This window comes from Fundulus heteroclitus, chromosome 14 (genome assembly GCF_011125445.2).
Source record: "Fundulus heteroclitus isolate FHET01 chromosome 14, MU-UCD_Fhet_4.1, whole genome shotgun sequence".
NCBI classification, from domain to species: domain Eukaryota; kingdom Metazoa; phylum Chordata; class Actinopteri; order Cyprinodontiformes; family Fundulidae; genus Fundulus; species Fundulus heteroclitus.
This window is the reverse complement of record NC_046374.1, coordinates 23,044,286-23,064,876: the sequence shown is the minus strand read 5'-3', so window position 1 is coordinate 23,064,876 and position 20,591 is coordinate 23,044,286. Positions and strand designations below refer to the sequence as shown.

The window sequence follows — 20,591 nt, the reverse complement described above, 5'->3', positions numbered from 1 at the left end:
TCAGGGACCCAGTGTGACAGAGTTTGAAACCGGCAACCTTTGCGGCCTCTCCAAGCCACCCACACACATGGTAAATGGCCTGTACTTGTACTTTCGTTCCCATAAGAGCTAAGGGTATTAGTTTGGAGATGGAATTGGACAAGGTGGACTACCATGATGTAAGCAACAGGGCGACAGAAGCACAGGAGTTGGGGAGTTTGTTCTGTAATTGGCGGATTGTCGGTTCGATCTCCCACTCAAAGCGTCTCAGTTGTGTGTCCCTTACCCAAGGACATGGGGCCCTGGTGGCACTGGTGTATGGAAAAATATCCCAGGGCTGCTGTGGCTACAAATGTAGCATATCACTGCAATGGGTGAATGTGTGTGAAAGACAGATTGTAGTGTAAAGCACTTTAGGGTCGTCAAACTTGATAAAAACGCTATACAAGGCATTTACCGTTTACAACATACTGAACAAATGGGGCAAAGGAAAAGAAGGCTGAAGACAAGGAGGATACTGTCCCTGCCTACATTTTCATATGAGGCCCATTTGGGTAGAAAATCTACTGAAAAATTGTCCCCAAATGGGACTGTCCATTTAACGGCCCCAAATTAGCTGCTTTACATTTGTTTGTGCTTTTTTTATTAGATATGTTTCCATGCTGAATAATTAGACTCAAAATATATGTTTGGGTTCTTTTTTTTACACTTTTTCAACCGTGAAATTAGTTACAAAATCATATTTTCATAAATGGGATGCTTTTATTTTCGAAGCGCCTCCACGACCGGAAGAATTTCTGAACAACATCCGGGTGATTATTAAAAAAATTGGCGGTTTGTGTTCGTGCTTCTGCTGCCGTCATGCCTGACAAATCTTGAAGCAAACGGTGGTTTAGTTTAGCCGTCGGCTTTAAGCGGATTCATAAATGTTTCGGGGCTAAAAGTCGACATTGTTGTGGCTTTGTTTTGTGCGTATTGTTAAATGTTTTCGCCAGACTTCCAGCAGCTAGCCTTGAAGTTATAGCTATCAAGCTAGCAGGGAAGCTAGCCGGACGGGGTCTCTGCCGCTGGGAGGAGAAGAACTGAAGGCGGAGGCTTTTCCAGCTCGGGGGAGTAATGGCGAACCCGACCCTGACGCAGAGGAAAAACGGACAGTATCTGTGGTTTTCTCTGCTCGGCCTGGGTTTCCAGCCTGAAGCTGCCGCGGCGTCGCTCGCCGGCAAAGCCAACATCAAGTATCTCATCCTGGGGCCGTGAGTTTACCGACGCTCCAACACTTTGTTACGTTCATGCACGTTTTAGCCAAACTCTTTACGGTTACATCCTCTGTAGGTTTACCTGCTGTCCCCTTTATGTTAAGCTCCTTATCAGCTTCAGATGTAATGGTAAAGTTCATTATTATTATTTTTAAAACAACTCTGGCCTACTTTAGTGCTAGTTTGAAATGTAAAACACTTAGTCGGCTGTGAAAATCAGACATTTTTCTACGTTTGCCCCACAGGGATGGGCTGCTTGTGGAAAACTGTTGTTTGTAGTCAGGCAAAACTTAAACTAAATGAAACTCGATTACTTAAAGGCTCTATAAAGCACAATTTATATATATATATATGTATATATATATATATATATATCGGTTTATATATTTCAGTCTCATTTTCACACATGCACTTTTTTTATAAACGGTGAAGATAAAAGGTGATATATATATGTATATATATATATCACCTTTTATCTTCACCGTTTATCTTCACTGTTTAAATCATGTTTAGTAAATGGGATCACTAACAATCAAGTTACTTTTACTAAAAAGCAGACTTGGGCGATCCCATTTACTAAACTCGGCAAAATAAAGCAACAAGTCACATCCTGTTGTTGTTGCTGAAATAACTCATAAGAAAAATCAACAAAAAAGATGACAAAAGCTTTTTTTAAACAGGCAAACCTGCAGAAATCAAACCAGATTCAACTTGTCTCAGGTTTCAAACAGGGACTGATTGTAGAAATCCTGGAAAACAGTAAAATCACTCGTTACTGGCGTGCTGAACAAGGATGCTGTCATCTTTAATGCTTCTGGTTGTGTTTAACTTAATCCATCCTGTTGGTCAACAGGCACATGTTCGACAAACCAAACAAAGACGCCTATTACCTGGTAACCCATTTCCTGCTGGAGAAACTCAACCCTGCTCGCTTTCAGGAAGCCTACAGGTAAAGGTAGAACACGTGATTGTCATCTTTTTTGTTTTTTCTGTAACAGAGCATAGATGTGGTGTTTTGTCGTAGGCACTGCTGGCCTGTTCTGGATCACAAAGCAGACGCTGAGTTTCGAAAGGTCACCTGTGCCTGGCTGCGGGAAATCATGGTAAGACCTGTGCTGCGTTTCATTCACCTCAGAAATCATAAATAGGAGCTGGGAATGTGGTAAACCAGAGCGTTCCAGTAAACAAAGTTGTTTTTATTATCAAATTAAAACAAAAGGTTAGGATTCAAATATGGCCAGGAACGTTGTTTTGTTTTGTTTGTTGTCCCTCCTATAACGTTCTTTAAAGGTACATAGTCACGTTATTTGACATATTTTATTTATACAAAGGCAACTCTCTGGTTGCATAAGTTTTTCCTGATAGATTATCATGTCCTGTTTGCGTAGTATTTACTTCTCTCCTTTAAGCTTTTGTTTCTTAGTTTGTTAGTAATTAGCCTTTTCTGTGTATATTTGCCATTAGAACATCATGTGACCGGGTTTACTGCACATAATTTTAAACAATTTACTTATCGGGGATATGGCATTCTAATGCATTTACTTTGGTTTATTATAGTTCTGCCTGTAGATGGCGCCACATCTATCTGTGTCAGCTCATCGCGCCCGTTGCTGGGGTTCTATTTGGGCTCAAAAATGATCAAAACACTTGGAGTATATAGCCTTATTTGATCGTAACTGGATTTTGGTCTTGTTGGTAAAGGCATATAATGTGGCTATAAACCCCTTAAAGCTGTACTTTCCACATGCAAAACTACTTTTCATTTATTTTGGTTCAGTTAAGACATAAATTTACAACTTGTGTCTCGTAAAATAAACCTGTTTTCATCACAGCTTAATGTTGTGGATGCCAGTAGCTGACATGTCAGCGCTGACAATCAGCCGAAAAACATTTCTCCCACTTTCCGAGGGGAAAGTCCGACTTTCTGATGTAAAGCCAGGATTCCGAGTCTTTGTTTGCTCCTTGCCTTTCTTCCTTGAAATGATCAAACATTTAAATGAAGAAAAAAATTATTTATGATGCTTTTCACGTAGAACTTCTTAAAAAAAAAAAAAAAAAGTTTTAGATGTGTCTGTGTATAGCCCTATTTCCTTTTTAATACTGGACACTGAAGTATGTGAGCTAAATTAGCATTCAGCCGTTGTTTAAAGTGCATTTTTTCCACTAAGAACGGTTTCTTCATTCATTCTTCCGTGGCCCGATTCTTCAAAGTTTTTTTTTTTTTTTTTTGGTCCGTTTTAAACGGTGGCTGCAGGCGAAGCGACATTTGCCTCCTGACCTTCATACAGCTCCTACAGAAGGAACTCGTGCACTCTGAGCCCTTTCACGTTTCTCTCCCTGCATTTTACATTTCAGACCAATCAGACGTTCTCACAGGTGCAGCTTAGACGTTTACCCAGAAGATTTTGATCAAAAGTCGTGTCCAGGAGTTCAAATGTGCCGCCGCACAGGGCCAGTCGGCCTGAGACACGGCGACGTATAGGGGCGGAAAACGCCTCCTGATTTACGAGCTCCGTTCCACTTCCTGTTTTTTTTTTTTTTTTTTTTTTTTTTTTTTTTTTTTTTTTCTGCAGGATGAAACCGCCAACGCCGGATCCAAAGTGGTGATGTCATTGTTTCTCTCCCCCGGCGGACCCAAGTTCCTCAGCTTGATGATCCAGTTGGCCAGCCATGTTATGCTGCAGGACATGAAAACCTTCACCACCGGTAGGGCATCTGGAGAAAGCCGTTTTCAGTGCCGGTAGCTTCTGTCCACAGTATACATCGAGTTCAGTTGTCAGTCTAGCTGCCTCGTAGAATAACTTCCTGTCTGATTGTTGCCAGATAAGAGCTGGGTTCCTGAGGCCGCAGCCATGCCTGCATCCACCTTGACTATCGCCGCGTCCAGGCTGAATTTCACCCGGACCAGATTCCTGAAAGCTGCTGTGGATCAGGATCGTTTCCTCCATGACTACCAAAGACGAGCTCAGTAAGTCGGTTTGTCGTTTTTTTTTTTTTCCACATCGTAGCCGGATATCTGAGAAAATTTACACATTTTTATGCGATTAGGCGTTTCATCCACACATAAACGGCGTTTTACATCCCTAAAAAACCCCGAATGATTCTTAAAACTCCGGCCAAAGTGGAGATTTCTTAAAAACTCCGCCTTTGAGCCTTGGTGTGTATGCAACAAGACGGTGTTTTAGGGTCCGCTGCATCACGGCGCTGACAGCACGTGTGCGGCCATTTTTATAGACCTGGCCGTACAGTGCAGTGAAACATTATGCTGCTGTGATTGACTATTAATGTGTCTAATCAGTGTTAAGCTGGACAAATTCACCCGCCATCTCTGGTCGCTTATTTCCAACGGATGCAAAGCATTTCCTGTTTTCTCTTCGGTATAGAGACTTCAAAGTAAAAGCCTAAACATTACAGCTGCTTCAGAGGCTTTGTGTTTATTTGTTTTTTGTGTTTTTCACAAACCCAGCTGCTCAAATACGTTGAGCTGCAAAGGAGAAAAGGTGTTTAACGGCGCTTTTATTTTGAAGGGCAGGCTGGCTGACGTTAGTTTCAGCCTGGCATGTTTAAAACAACAGCCAGGGGCGAATTTACACGGGTTTGTGTGGAATAAAACTGTTTGTGCGTTATGATTTTAAAAACCAACGTGGGGGAGATACTTGTTTTATAAATGCCTGCCTATGCACAAAAAAGGGCCTACAAGGCCTAAATCTGATTACATTTACTTTTAGTTTCATGCCTCGCCTGTTCCTCATGATTTAATTAGTCAGGCAGCAGCTGAGGCAGCTTCCAATCAGAAAGCCCCTCCCACCTACACTGTTTTTTAAGGCTTCACCATCGGCAGGCGAGTCACATTTAGGAGAGATCAGTGGTGCTTAGCTAACATAGAAGTCTGCTCCTTCATTGAGTTTAAACCGTTTTAAGCTCTTTCATTTAAGCTTTTGTTTTTATATTTTTGTCTTTTTCTGAAGGGTTCTGGTTAAGTCCACACGAGACCTGAAGGCAGAAGGCGCCAAGTACGACCAGCTGCTGAAGTATGTGGCGTGTGTTTGGTGGATATTTTTGTTCAGGTTTTCTAGCGCCACGTCTAACGGGCAGCGTTTTATACCTGCAGGCGTCTGGGTGCTGAAACTGCTGAGGATGCAGATTCTCTCTCTGAGAAGATCAGAAAGGTGCGTGCTGTTCTCTGGACCACAGAAACCCGTCGGTTTCTAAGTCGGGTCTTAATGTTGCCACATGTCAGGTCTGTGGGAAACGATGAATTTCAATCTTCCAAGAAGTTATTTCATTAAAACTTGCAGTATTTTTCTTTTGTTGATAACCTTACAGATTAAGTGCTTATTTTCCTGTCACTGATGTTTCCTCTTTGCTTGATTGAATCTTTTTTTGTTTTTAGTTGAGCATTTATTTATTTTTTTTATCGTTTGCACACTGCAAAAATAACTAAAAATAAGTAAAATTTTCTTGAAATGAATGTATTTGTCCTTGATTTGAGTAGGTAAAAAGGACTATTTGCCAATGGAATGGGTATTTTTACCCCTAAAATAAGATAATTAGATATACTGCGCTTGAAATAAGACAATTGAGGTGAATTGTTCCTATTTTAATTGCAAAAATGTTATTCCATTGGCAAATAGTCCTATTTACCTGCTCAAATCAAGGACAAATGCACTCATTTCAAGAAAAACATTCTTATTTTTAGGTCTATTTTTGCAGTGCACACTTTAGTTTTTATTTTTAATCCTGTACAGCGCTTTATTACATTTGCTTGCGTGGATCGTTTTGAATAAAAATTGGTCTTTTTCTTTCAGGTTCGTGACTTGTGGTCAGCCATTGAAGGAATGCTGTCTGCCGTCAGGGAGCAGCAGACGGCGGTGGAAAGTGTTTTGAAAGGAGACGTGGATCAGTACGTCCTGGACGGGACCAATCGAGTCCTGAAACTTCCTCGTTGTCTGCTGGAGAGAATCGAGCGTCTTCCACACCAGGTGAGCAGGGAGGAGGTGCCAGAGCCACCGGGAGTGAAATGCTGGGTTTGTGTTGGTCAGGATAGACGCCGTGGTCCAGCTTCAGGGATTAAATAATCGACTTTCTGGTGTGAAAAGGGTTTTATCAACTCGAGAACAAAAGCTAAAGGCTGTGTCAATATCCACAATCACGCTGACATGGGCTGAAGGGCCACTCTGAGGAAGAGGCCATGGATCCAAAGGCAACACACTGCAAAAATGGATATAAAAATAAGTAAAATGTTCATAAAATTTGTGTTTTTGTCCTTGATTTGAGCAGGTAAATCACATCTTCCAATGGAGTGAGTATTTTGACCCCTAAAATAAGATAATTAGACATCCTGCACGTGAAATAAGACGATGGAGATGAATTGTTTCTGTTTTAAGTAAAAAAAAATCTTATTCCATTGGCAGATAATCTTATTTACCTGCTCAAATCAAGGACAAATACACACATTTTAAGAAAAATATCACTTTTTTTTTTTTTTTTTTTTTTTTTTGGGTTTTGCGGTGCATAATTAGATTGCAGATTCCCTCAGGGGGGCAAAGAGCGTAGATCAAAATAGTCTTTATTGATCTCAAATTGGAGAAATTCACTTGTCACATCGGTTCAATCGTCAGTCAGGAGTAGGAAAAGGTGCATCAGTTATATACAGTGTATCTTCCTATATACAGTGGATAAAAAAGATGAGGAAAAAATAAAAATACAAAAAAAAAAAATCGGAGTAGGCAAATGTTACATGTACTTCCCCGAGAGAGAGAGATGCATATAAAAAAAATATCCAGATTATTATAATACACGTCCTAAAAAGAAGCGAACGTTTTCCTCCCAACTTGGCGTTAAATGGTCTGAACTCTCACAGCCGACACGTTTAAGCTGCTCTAACCTACCAAACGGCTTTATGTTGACCTGCTTGCATCATTTTCAGTCTTCTAATGTTTTATGGTTTGTTTTTCACTCTTTATTCGGCTTCCCAGTTGAATTCGGGGGCGGTGTACGAGGCCGGCCAGCTGAACCTCCTCTGTGTGACGGAGGTGTTGAATCACGCGCTGCAGCTCCTGAAGGAGGAGCGTCGCCGGGTCTCTCCCGCCGCCGACTCCCCGGCCGGCCCTCAGCACCTCCAGGAGAAGTGCCACCAGATGAGCCGGGTGCTGCAGGACCTCCACCTCATCAGGTAGCCCAGCCTCGCAGAACGGAGATGCGCTTTAGTCACATTTTTTACTTTTACTGACGCTCTGGGAAGAACGACGGGCTTTTGAAGGTCATTGAACAGATTTTGTTGTTGTTGTCGTTCCTCCAGGCAGAAACTTTCCAAGGAGGACATCCCAGAAGTCAGGATGGCCATCGAAGAGCTGCAGGCCGGCTGGGACCAGAGGTGGATGCACGTCCTGAAAGAAAAACCCCTCGTGTCTTTCCTGAATGAGGACCCTGTGAGTTTGCCCTGTAGCCTTTTCTTTTTTTTTTATTTATTTTATTTATTTTTAGGGTGCTTGCGCAAGTCTTGAAAGTCTTAAGTATGGAATTTTGAAACACTGTTTTCCAGACCTTGAAAAGTCTTGAATTTTGTGTGAAAGTCTTAATAAAGTATGGGGAAAAAAAATGTATGGTAGAATTTTACAGTATGCTTTAAAGGCATTGTGAAATGAGAAATAGGAAGGTAGGCTATAAAACTATAATTTTACTAACTGGTCACGTACTGTATTAGCCTAATGGAAGCAAACGCTTGTTTGATGTGAAATTCATGTACTTGTGATTTTCAGGTTTTGAAACGTTTTTATCAGTTAAAGCATAATTTACTGTGAATAATGCAATTGTACAAACTGTTTGTTAGAAATGTTAATTTTTATAGGCTAGTATTCAATGAACAATCTCAACCAATGAAGTAGGCAGTAGGCATACAAGTACATAAAGTTAAGGTCTTGGTTAAAAAAAAAATATCAGTTTTAAAAAAGTCTGGAATTTTAATTTGGAAAAAAAGCAAGCACCCTGTTTTTTTTTTTTTTTTTTTTTTTTAACTGGATCAAACAAGCGTTTCACCGACCTAACCCGACCCTGTGGCTCCTTTATTTTCAGGCTCTTGGTTTCCTCTCACCCATGGCTCCTCTTTCTTTCGAACCGGCTCCTGAAGCCGCCTACAGGCAGAGCATCTTCTCTCAGTTTCCTGCAAAACTTCTCGGTGAGTCGAGCTGGACTTTAAACTTTTTAATCATTGCCAAATCCGTCTGCGTTTTTAACGGCCGACGCTTATTGACCTTACAGAGGAGAGGCCTGCAGAGAGCGAGTCAGCTGAAGGAGCGAACCCGAGTGTTGGTGTCAGAAGGTAAGCTCTGTCCGCATGCTCGGCGTTCTGATTCCTGCTGGGAGGCAGATACCTGGACAGCCCGGAGCAGTAGGCTGGCCGTCACCGCTCCTCCCCAGAGCATCCCTGCTTTCTGATGACCGCGGCGAGTTGAGAGAAATCGCCACGGACAGATACGGAGCAGACACTCCCACCTCGACCCCAAACGTCTCCTTTGATAAAGACAAACGTGTCGATCAGACCGAGCCGTTTCCTTTGGCGGGTTTTAAGGTTGCCCGGTCAATGGTTGCTTGTGTTTTTTTTTTTTTTAAATCGGTTTGTTTTCCTTGTTTTTCTTTATCAGTGAGAATGCTGGGTCTTTATTATTAATCCGTACGTTTTTCAGCATCTAACTACTCCCGCATACTTCAACCGATTTTCGTATCAAAACGTTCGGCTCGTTCTAGACATGACTGCTATATCTCATGGTTATGCTAACTTTTATACTTTTTAAAATATTTGTGCATTTTCTGCTCTCTTTGAAATGAATGCAAATTCTTCAAAAACTGATACTACTACTACTTCCACTACTACTGTTTAAGTGGTTTAGCTCTTTCATAACATTCTTTTAATCCTTCATCTTTTGTCCTTTCATGCTCAAATTGATTCTTCTTTGATTTCAATGTTTTTCAGCTAGTTTTTCCTCTTCTTCAGGGATCTTCTACTCAAATCATTCTGCAGATTGGCATTCTCACTCGCTGTTGCGTAGCTTTTTGTAGTTTTTAAAATTCTTGTGCGGCGACTAGTGTTCAGGTTTACGTTCCCAAAGTTTAGACAAAGCTGTTAAAATGCTGCGATTCTGTAAAAACACCATCATCTCTGAACCTTTCCCACCTTTTTTTTAAGGTGGTAAAGCGTATATCCTGCTGAGGTATGGACAAATCAAAATGTTTCCTCAGTTGTTCACAGCCTTAAAGGTGAACTGAAATCACACCTTAAACTACATACATTGCATGTATGTCATTTAGTCAAACACGTCCACACAACATTGCAGTGACTAGTTTTGTGATCTAAAACTAAAATAGTTTTGAGCGTTTTAGGCAATCATTTCTGAAGTGGGTGATTTTTTTTTTTTTTTTTTTTTTTTTTTTTTTTTTTTTTTTTTTTTTGGGGGTGGAGTTTGTGACGTAGTCAGTGCCACACGCTTCTCCATCATCGATGCAGGAGAACGAAGAGCGTCGCTACGGTACCGGCATTTAAATGTAGAAGTGGAAGAAGCATTTTCTGTTTATCCAGAGGATGTACAGCCCTGCTGATATGAACCTGAACCAACCGCTGGATGTCAGGAATTATGTGAAAACCCTTCAGATTCAGACAACCAGGACCGTCAGGGCGGACAAAGCGCCGCGCATAAACGCTGAGTTGGGAACGTGGGGTGCTAGGAAGCCATTAGCATTTGTAATGTACACTTTGTGCAATAAGATGCCCTGATGACGATCAGTACACGACACTGCAAGTCAGGTTGCAAGTCAAAATGTATTTTATGCCTACATTTTCCCCGATGTTGGCTTTAGAGCAGGTTTCAGTTCACCGTTAAACACATTTTGTGTCCCGGCATCCAGTGATGTGGTAGGAATCTCTCCTCATCCTGCATCTGCACATGTTGGATAATCTCCCTCATGATCTCTGCTCCAGAGATGTTGAGGAGGCGAAACTCGTCTGTTATCCAGGAGACCCCCTGAAAGTTTTTCTCAGCAAACCTGCTCGGTATCTGGAAACGAAGGATTTCAAAGAAAAGCCAAAACCCAGATTTGATCGCGTCGGACCCGAACATCTCGCAGAAGCAGGGTTCCCACGGGTCCTTGAAATCCTTGAAAGTTTGTGAATCTGGAAAAAAATTAATTCAAGGACCTTGAAAGTTCTTGAAAACTGTCAAAAAAAACACCTTGTCCTTGAAAGTCCTTGAATGCACTGAAATTGTCTTTAACAAAAGCCTGAGAATGATTTAAATATATCTCTGAGCAGCTTTCTGGCAACTGTGGCACTTTAAACAGAAGTCAAAAACTAGCTTAATCAAAGATGAAAGTAAGTGAAAGAAATTTATATAATTCTGAACATCTCAATGCTGCACTTTTTTCCATAAAATTCCATGAAACGGTAGGCTAATGTACATCTTATATGTAATGTAGTATGGCATAGCCATGTACTGTGGATATAAATGTAGGCTATGAATATGATCAATATTAATGTACGCTATAAATTAAGTCCACTTTCTTGCATTGCTTCTGACCCAACAACTTCTATGCCGTTTAGTCTTTTATTGAATTTGCATTGTATTAAAATATGATAACCTATTCAGCGGTCACAGTAGGTAAATGCCGCCACGTGTGGTCCTTGAATTTGAGGAAATTGGTCCTGGAAAGTCCTGGAAAGGTCCTTGAATTTGATGTTCACCAAGGTGTGGGAACCCTGAGAAGGCTTTGGAGGATGTCTATATATACCCTTTTTTATTATTTAGAAGAAACTTAGAAGCTCCTTCAGTGTAAAGTGGCCTTTTTGCTTCTCCTCTGCAATAGATCTCCTGTGTTTGCCTCAGAAATCTGACATTTTAACCAGCAGATGCGTGCTTTGGGAACGTATTAAAGGATAAAGCGTTGAAAATGTAGATTGTTTGTGTGAAACTCTGAAAAGTTGTCCTCCTGTCAGCTGCGACCTCGGTGCACTGAGGGAACCTGAGCAGAGCAGCAGGAGTGAATCTGTCTGGGGGGGGGGGGATTGATGTACAAACTAAAAGGATCCATTATTTCAGCTGTCCTGCAGCGCCCAACACGTCGGATCGTCCGGCTGCTCCCGACGCATCCAGAGCAAACCGATCTCTGGACTGGCTTTTTGACACGCCTCCATCCCCTCCGAGAAAGGCTTCAGCCGTGGCTCCAGTCGAGGTGAGCGCTGCTCCAGACCACCTTTTACTAGACGTACTCGGTGTGTTTTTGTTTTAACGCGTCTGTCTTTATGTGCTCACACCAGGCCAGCGCTCGCAAGACGACCCGTCAGAGGACGGCGCTGCCGCTGAAGACCGAAACGCAGATTTTAGACCTGGAGCATGAAAACCTCGCCGACCAGGTAGTTCTAGCGGCTGTGCTCAGCGATTAAAGAATAATTTGAAACGATGCCGTACGAGTGAGGATCTCTGATCAGTTTGCAGACGCCATAACCACGGCCAGTCCTGCTGAGGGCCGAGTGAGAAGTTTGGATCTGGAGGATCTTCTCAGCAGCCTTCAGAGGGATCCCTTCAGTGCTAGGAAGCAGCTGCATCGTACGCCTGAGAGCTTAAGTGAGTTGAAGCGCCTCGCAGACATGGCCACACCTTAAACGTTAAAGACTTTGTTTTTTATATATATATTTTTTTTTGGACTGATCATTACAAGGTAAGGCAACAAATTCGTATCCGTCCCCATCAATCGTTACTCTGTCTTTGGACTAGGGCTGGGCTATGTGGATTAAGAAATAAATCTCCGATTTTATCATACCAAATCCGCTTAATCAATTTTTTTTCCTCCTTTTTGTTTCATGAAAAGAAATTAAAGAAATTATTTTAAAACCTTGCTTTTATGTCAAGCATTTCGTCAGGGAGTTGACCTGAATTCAAAGTGCAACTAAAAACAAGCTGTGAAACATGCTTGTAAAACAAGATGGCAGCCGTGCCATTATAAACAATGAAAATATAACATTTGCTGCTAGTGGTATTACACATTGAGCTAAGAACAGGCTTCACTGCACTTGTGAACTTCAAACTAAGTTATAAAAAAAAAGTAAATAGGTAAATGAAGTACCACGTAATAATGGTAAAAAAAAGTTTCTACTTAACAATATTTTGACAATATATTTGCCTAAACATATATTCAGCATCACATGTTGTTCTCTTCATGGAAACCCAATGAGTGTATTGGCAAAATAAAATCCAGATTTTCCAAAAATGAAATCTTAAAGAATTGTAAATTCGAATTAATCGATTAAATCGATTTATCGCCCAGCCCTACTTTGGACCCTGTTTCTACCAGACCGCTGGATGTAGAGGCAGAAATTTTACCTCCGGATTGTCTTGGCTCAGGTTAAAGGTGCCATGACATCACAGTATAAACCATTTCCTGTGATGGATGTTGCTGCATATGTCACTTAATTAAAAAAACAAAAAGGGTAACATGCAGCTCTACCCCTACTTCACTCTGATTGGCTGCAGCCATGTTTGGCAAACCTATCAAACGCGGCCCATTCTCCCCCCCCCCTCCATCCACACCTCTCTTCTCGTCACAAATCCATATTATGGCGTCGTTGCTGGTGTAAATCTTTTGGTGCTGCAGGATGTCGGACATGCGAGGCCAAGCTGACCAAAGGCTTCTTGGAATTAACAGCCAGACGCAGGGAGTTCCTAACAGGTTTAGTTTAATCTTTACTTTTCTTGACATAGACACCGTGAGAACTAGGGGTGGGCGATATATCGAATATACTCGATATATCTCAAGTTTTCCTTCGCGATAGTTAAAATGACTTTATCGTCCCCCAATCACCGAAGGAAACTTAAATTAAACCAGCCGTAAAACTGTCGAAACTGGCGTCTTCTTTTGCTAAATCCCATATGACAGAAAAACGTTTGTTTAAAATTTCCCATCACCTAAAGAGCAACGGAAATATTTTTGAGATGCTCTGAATGTGTATCTGCGACTGGTCAGTTGATTTTATAGTCACAATGCAAGCTTTTGTTTTTGGGATTGTCACATTTTTATGATACACTTTTTTTCAGGTTTATTTTGTCAGATTTTTCCTTGGTGTTCCTTTTGGCCGCTGGGATGTTGTGTTTTTTTAAGGTCCAGTGTTGACCACGAAAAAGCTCTAATGTGACAATATTGTAATTTGTGAAAAGCTTCTGTGATTAAAAAATGGCTAAAATAAAATTGATTTTTATTTTGCAATCAATTAAAAAAAAAATTGACACGTTAATATGAGATACACCAATGCAACTTTAGGCACTATTTGGCTAAAAACATTTGTTGTTAAAGGTTGTTTGAACATATCGCGATATTTTCTTCATATCGCCCACCCCAAGTGAGAACTATAGTTTAAAATACAAAGATGCACAATTGTTAGACATGCTTAACTCTTGTAGAAAATTAAAATATCAATGTTCACGCATACAAACAAGAATACATTGTGTCCTTAACTCATCAGCGTACACGGTTTTGTTTGCAAACAAATAAAGCTGACGTTCTACTGCTTCTTAAATGAATGAATGACATCACATTTGCATATTCATACCGCATTCTGCTATCTTAACAATTTTCCTCAGGCTGTCTCGTTGTGCTTAGTAGGAACAGGAAGTGCAGCATAAAACAAAACACACGATGAAGAAATCTACCGTTCTTCAAAATGAATGCATAAATTAACCACTAGGTGTCACTGTTATTCCGTTACAAACGCCTTTCTTTACATTTGACAGTGTTTAGAAATGAAATAAAGTTAGGGGTAGTGACGCCGCTGTGGTCGCCCCCTCCTGTTAGTTTGAAAACCCCGACTTGAGTTTTCCCCGCAGGAAAGTCCCCATTAATGACCTTCTGTGTTTCTCTCATATTTCCGGAGTAAGTGGAAACATTTTAGAGCCGGGGAGTTAGTTTGAGGTTGAATATTGGATGTTGGCGCTCGGCGGCTTCAGGAAGGACGTTCGCTTGATGGTGAGCTCTGATTGGAGAATATGAGTTACGTAGACCTTGGTAGAAAGACGACCCGTTTCTTCTGACCGTTTCTGAGCAGATTAAAGCCGACAACAATTGGATTTAGGTCTGGACTTTGACTAGGCCGTTCTATAGCCATCTAAGCCATTCAGTTGTGGCTCCGGCTGTACATTTGGGTCGCCGTTGCACTGGATGGTGAACCTCTCAAGTCTTTTTCGGCCCGCAGAATTCGGCCTGGCCTTTTAAATCCAGCGACCTGCCCACCGCCTGTTTCAATATGGAGGTCCTTGTTCTGAATCCTGGCCGAGTTCTGACACCGTGGTGCAGCTGTAATTTATACTGAGACTAAACGGTAAATTACTAAAGATTAAACGATGCCCCGGTGGATGGACTCCTTCAGCAGTCGGCTCATTTCTGAAAGCTGTTTTTGGCGCTCCACTTGCAGGTTTTGGTGGAAAAGGCTCTGAATACCAAAGCAGATTTTAAGATTTGTTTAAAAAAAAAACTAACATATGATCACTACAATTATTTTGTGCATATAGAAGTTTATGCATTGAACTGTGAGACGTAATTGGGGCTGAACGATTTTGGCAAATCTAATTGTGATTTTGTTTTTTTTCTCAATATTGCGATTTAATGCGTTTTTTTTTTTGTTTTTTTTCCCCCAGTTTAATTTATCATGTGTTTTAAAACGTATACAAACAACAAATCATTTTGTTTCCTCGCTGTGCAAATTAGTTGCTAAAAGACCCACAGCATCTAAACTCGGTGCAGTAATGATTGTGTTCTGACTACAATATATTTCAACCAAAATTGCAATTTTGACTTTTCTCTGCGTTAACCACAAGCAACAAAAATGGCCTCTAGATAAAGATGTTTGTAAATAAGGACTATTTTAAATATGAACTTTTAATGTTTCTATTAATCAGAATATTATTCAAAAAAACAGCTTTTAATTGATTTGGACATCAATCCTTGTTGAACATAAAGTTCAACCAACCAACAAGTCTGTGTATTAAACTGATTGACCAGAACTTAATGCTATGTATGATTATATAAACTCTAAAACAAGTAATAAAATTAGATTATCTCACTGCTGCAACTGTCTTCCCTTCCATGTAGAGGCACACCCACTTTAAACATTTTACTGACACCTAATGGACGCGTCTAATTCACTAATTGTTACATTAAAAAAATTGCCGACTCTGCGATTTGGAAATTGCGGTTTTGAAAATGCGATTAATTGTTCAGCCCTAGTCGTAATGATTATTTGGGGCCTTTTGTGTCGTCTGCATCTGAATTGACACGGTGACAAACTGTCTTCACAAGACTTTTTTTAAAATGACGTTTCTTCTGCTTTTCTGCAGTAATGGCTGTGAAAGGCTCCTGGAGGAAAGCGGTGGAGGAGGAAGAAGCTAAAGGCGTCTCCCCGTCGTCCGAGCTGAACGACAGCCTGTCTGGGCGGCTCAGTCCCGTCGCTCGGCTGCAAAGCCCCGAGGCTCCCTCCCAGAGCGCCTCCCTCACGCCGGGCCAGGCCCCCCCTGCGGATCAGGACCGCTCCTCCGTCTGCCAGCAGGGACTCTTCCACAAGTCCTCTCTTTTGTGGGACACCTACGCCGAGGCCCACGACAGCCCGAGCGGCACCGGCAGCAGCGCCGTTCAGTTCAGCCTCGACCAGGAAACCCTGCCTGAAATGCCGAGCTTCGACAGCCTGAACCCGGAGGACGATGAGGCTGTGGACGTGACGAGCGAGGAGGAGGAGGAGGAGGTGCTCATCCCCTCCTTGAAGCAGAGCCTACTGACCCCAGCTCTCCGGGGGAGCAACAACGCCGAGGGTCTTCTGTCGGGTTACGGCGTCCCCGCTGTGGAGGGAAGCTGGTTGGTTGAAGCCCAGGCAGCAGAGGAGGCCTCCAAGGTGTTTTCACTGGAACTAGATTCACTGGATTCGCCTCAAAAGAAGCAAGACTACGGCCTGCCGGCACTGATCACCTTCTCCCCGATAGATGACATGAAATGTTAGCGCCGTTAAAAGGAAACTCTTCATTCTTTTCTTTTCTTTTTTAAATGTGCACTCTCTATTCTACCTTGTCATGAAATAAAATATGTACATAGCTGTAAAAATAAAACGTACGTTGCACCCTGGGTCACTTCCAATTGGGAATTTATGTCACGGCTGACTGAACTGGTTTATTAAACATGAAATGGTGTTTGTTCGTAATGTCTAACTTTTCAAGTCCTGTGTGGATCGCTGTGGAGGTAAACTGAAAAAACAAAAACATGACTTCAGGTTGTTGGAAGGAAAAGGGTCACTTCTGAAAATGTAATCGTCTGATTTGAAGTCGGGAAGCTAAAATCAGTAAAGACTGAAGTATTTTCATACCACAAGCTTGGACTCGTGTGCTAAACCTTTATGAATTTGAAGATTTCGGGTTTAAACTAATTTCCCACAAAGCATACTCGATAATCCTGGACACTTGTTGCAGTACCACCCTTTTGCAGATAGGGGGCGTCCGAAGCTGCAGAAACAGTGGAGCGTTTAAAAAGTCAAGTTAGCGCTGAAAGCCGAGGGAACGCCGGAAGTCGGTACATTTCCCCTTGCCTTTTATTTATTTGGCCTTAAAATTTTGCTTTTAAGATTTATCGGAACTGTAGACTGACGAGTAAATTGAAGCGTTGGACAGACGTAAAACTGAATTATGTACTGTTTAAGTGTGCGTCAGCTTTCTGCTGTGGGATGTTTTATTTGTAGGGTCCATACATGCAGAGAAAATAAACGATAAAGAATCTGCATTTTTCACATTTGGCCACACACCTGACGTTCATTTTTTTTTTGTATACATCGAAACTAATCTTAAACACTCATTTTATTTACCAATTGGAAGCATTTTTTCAATTTAATTGAAATATCTTTTGCACTTTTACAAGAAATTTCCTTACAGTGCAGAAGGAACAGAAGAGAAAGAGGACCAGACACAGGATACAAATGCCGCTACTTCAATGTTTCTAATTTTGGGCTTTTAAATTGTTTTGTTTCCTTTCCAAGGTTAGAATGATTAAACATTTGCTTAAATGACCTTTACAAGTTGCACCATGAGAACTTTATTTTTTTAGCCAGCAACAAGCTTCTGGGATAATTTGCTCTACTGGACAGAAATGCTACATTTGCCTGGTATAGCCTTAGCTTTTTAGTATAATTACATATTCAATGGACTGACAGCAGAGACTTGAACCTACACCATTACTTCTGGTCTGCTTTATCCACCCAAACCAGCTGTATGTGAGTTTGGGGATTGTTGCTTTGTTGAAACACTTAGCTGTGTCAAAGTCTGATTCAACAAAAGACTTTCCCAACCGCAGTAAAGCTAAAACTCTTTTAGATTTTATAGAGATTTTAATGCATAAAATCAGGTTTTATTGAATAGTTGACATTTAAGTATATTGGATAATATGTTCAGTGTATCTGACACAATTTTTTTTGAAGTGACAAATATTTAACAATTTATTTATTGAATTCTGTCACGTGTTGGTCCTTGGTACACAAATTTTTTTTTTTAAATATTTGCATATACAGTTTAAAAAGGTTTTTTGATGAAGATTTATTGAGCAACAACAAAGTACCAAATCAGATGGTCAGATGGTTTGTTTTGATATGGAGCAGAGTTTATATAAACAATACTTCATTACCAGAAACTTTCAGGAATCTAACCACAGCATTAAGTTAATGGTCAAACTGTTTAACACATAGACTTGTTTGGTGGTTGCACTTTATGTTCAACATATTTATCTACAGACCATTTTTTGTGTGGTTAATGCAGAGAAACGTCCAGATTAAATAACAATTACGGTGGAAATATATCGCAGTTTTGAATTTTGGCAAAATCGCTCCACCCTAGTACGCACATGACTTATTAGCTCATCTATCCATACATCCACGGCAAAAAAATATTTGGATAAATGCTCCTTAGCATGTTGCAGAGAATTCAAACACTTTATGTAGTCATTAAGAGTAGAAATACACAGTTTTTTTAAGGCCCTCGCCATTATTTTGACATCAGTCTAACCGATACCCAATATGTGGCGTTGATTTTTGAAGCCAATATTGCTTCCTCCCCTACATTTATGATTTTAAAAGACACAAATATCAGCCGTCGTATGCTAGTTTAATTTTTTTTTTATATTTGCAACTACAGTTTAAAAGGTTTTTCTGATGAGGATTTATTGAGCAACAACAAAGTACCAAATCAGATGGCTTGTATTGATATGAAGTACGTTTAAAAATAAACCATGTTTTATCACCACTTTTTTTTTTTAAGTTACTCAGAAAACAACAAAATCCCACCCCGTCCTTTTTTTTTTAAATTTTATTTTTTATACCTTTATTTTTACAGGCAAGTCATTAAGAACAAGTTATTATTTACAATGGCGGCCTAACAAGTGGAGTAACCACTTAGGAAAAAGGAAGTAGGGCTAAAATAAATACAACACTTACCTTTATTCGGAAAACTACCTGCATAGACATAATATAAAATGTGTGAGTGGCTGTGTTTTGAAACATACATACATCATGTCAGAATATTCTATTACTTTTAACCCCACTGAGATTATTTAAACGCACTGGACCATTTGTTATAATAGCCATAGTTTTAAAGTTTTAAGCAAAACAAATGTGAAAATTAGTTTAACATTAAACGAGTTATAGTTGATTAAAATTGATTCTGCACCTGGTTAACACATTAGACCGAGCGGAGTTGTCGACCGCCCCAAGATGGCGCCCCTAAATCTCGTCAGCGCCTATAGGCGCGAGCGGTCGATGCGGGGTCTACTCTTTATATATGACTACCTGCATTTTATTTTGAAAGGAATCTCCGGAAGCGCTCGCTCACGCGCACGCGCGCTTCCTGCCAGCGCTGGCAGTCAGCCCGTGTCAGTTAAAGCGGGGGACAGGCCGTGGCCGCTCCTCTTCGCTGGGCGGTTCCACGGAGGGAGGGAGGGAGACGGGGCGACGTTTCGGAAGAAACGCTCTAACTAAACTAGCAGCGCAGACGGCAAACATGGCGCCTACCTCCGCCGACAACTTCAGATGAAATTGCGAGGAGACGCCTGCAAAGTTTGACAGGAGTAGAGGAACCGGCGGAGGGATGCTTTCCTGCTCCTCCTCCTCCGGGCGGAAAGTCCTCGTCGACACGGAATAAATAAAAAAAGCGGCGAAGCGGCAAGTTGCCTCCATGTCAACATAGTCTCTCCCGTTGCAGCGCAAACAGCTGGTGAGTCCTCACGTTTTACAACATGGCGAAGCTGCTCGTGTTGTGTGTGTGTGTGTGTGTGTGTGTGTGTGGGGGGGGGATTATAAGTAGTAGTGAAAGTTTTTGTAGAAGACCGTAGCTGCGTGTCTGCGGACTTCGGTGTTGCGTCTGCACTTTTTCCCCGCGGAGGTGCTGCAGACTGACCGCGGAGGGAGAAGGAGGGAGGGAGGGAGCCACGTATCTGGGCTCCGGCGGATGGCAGGAGGAAGCTGGCTTTGTTGTGTCCGCGGTGCGGATCGTTTCCTGGATCGGCGCTGACCTACTTCTGGGGCTCGGATGCAACAGTTGGAGCCTCCTTCCTCCTCCTCCTCCTCCTCCTCCTGTTCGGGCCCTCCTTACCGCCTGATAAGCAGCCTGTCTGGACCTCCGCAGGTGTCTGCGATCCCGCCCGGAACTTCCTGCTTCAGCCTCGATGCGGCTCGGTTTTAACCTGCTGATTCAAGCCCGGCCTGTTGATGTTTAACCCGGGTTAGAAACCGTGCGCCTGACGAGGAACTGTTGAGCTTCCTTTTATAAACTCTCTTCGGCTGGCTTTGATCCCGTCGGTGTGCTGGCACAAAATACCTAGCTAATATAAATCTAGATTTAACTTTTGATTTGCAATAAAAAAACAACACAATTTTCAAATCGTGCAACTTTTGTCTATGTAGCAATGAATGGATCAGACGCGTCTTTTAGGTGTCGGTAACATGTTTAAAGTGGGTTTTCCTCCACGTGGAAGGAAAAGGAGTTGCAGCAGTGAGATAATCTAATCGTATTAATAGTTTTAAACATATAAACAATAAACCTTCAGGAATCTCACCACAGCATTAAGTGCTGGTCATTCAATCAGGATTGATGTCCAACTCAATTAAACGCTATTCTCTTTTAATAATCATGTTCTGATTGATTTTAAAAACAATTAAACTTATTGTTTTTAAATAGTCCTCGTTTGCAAACACCTTTATCTTCGGGCCACTTTTTTGTTGTTGTTAGTGCTTGCGGGTAATGCAAGAAAAAAAAAAGTCCAAATTAAATCACAATTACGGTTTTTACAGTATTGATTTTT

The 20,591-nt window shown here is 41.4% G+C and overlaps 2 protein-coding genes and 1 non-coding gene across 3 annotated transcripts in view; all 3 read left to right on the top strand.

Annotated features, from left to right (window-relative positions):
* The first annotated feature begins 780 nt into the window (after window positions 1–780).
* haus6 (HAUS augmin-like complex, subunit 6) lies at window positions 781–16,447 on the top strand. Its single transcript, XM_036146568.1, has 16 exons — window positions 781–1,232; window positions 2,089–2,184; window positions 2,260–2,338; window positions 3,809–3,941; window positions 4,059–4,203; window positions 5,204–5,266; window positions 5,347–5,404; window positions 6,044–6,217; window positions 7,214–7,410; window positions 7,537–7,666; window positions 8,310–8,412; window positions 8,496–8,556; window positions 11,324–11,456; window positions 11,542–11,637; window positions 11,713–11,848; window positions 15,608–16,447. The coding sequence occupies exons 1-16, from the start codon at window positions 1,096–1,098 to the stop codon at window positions 16,258–16,260; spliced, it is 2,394 nt and encodes a 797-aa protein (XP_036002461.1). The 5' UTR covers window positions 781–1,095; the 3' UTR covers window positions 16,261–16,447.
* Window positions 8,595–8,725, top strand: LOC118565981. Its single transcript, XR_004932728.1, has one exon.
* A 2,769-nt stretch (window positions 16,448–19,216) lies between the features above and the next one.
* The window catches only part of dennd4c (DENN/MADD domain containing 4C), a 62,567-nt gene continuing 61,192 nt past the window's right edge, over window positions 19,217–20,591 (top strand). Inside the window, 1 exon segment of the mRNA XM_012864931.3 lies at window positions 19,217–19,504. The gene's annotated coding sequence lies outside the window, so the exon portion shown is untranslated.

What these genes read in the sequence shown, in the direction of transcription:
- haus6 (XM_036146568.1), top strand. Translation starts at nt 1,096, where the DNA reads ATGGCGAACCCGACCCTGACGCAGAGGAAAAACGGACAGTATCTGTGG. An exon ending in CGCTTTCAGGAAGCCTACAG is followed by an intron (nt 2,185 to 2,259) that starts GTAAAGGTAGAA and finishes GTTTTGTCGTAG; the next exon opens with GCACTGCTGGCCTGTTCTGG. An exon ending in GTTTCCTGCAAAACTTCTCG is followed by an intron (nt 8,413 to 8,495) that starts GTGAGTCGAGCT and finishes TTGACCTTACAG; the next exon opens with AGGAGAGGCCTGCAGAGAGC.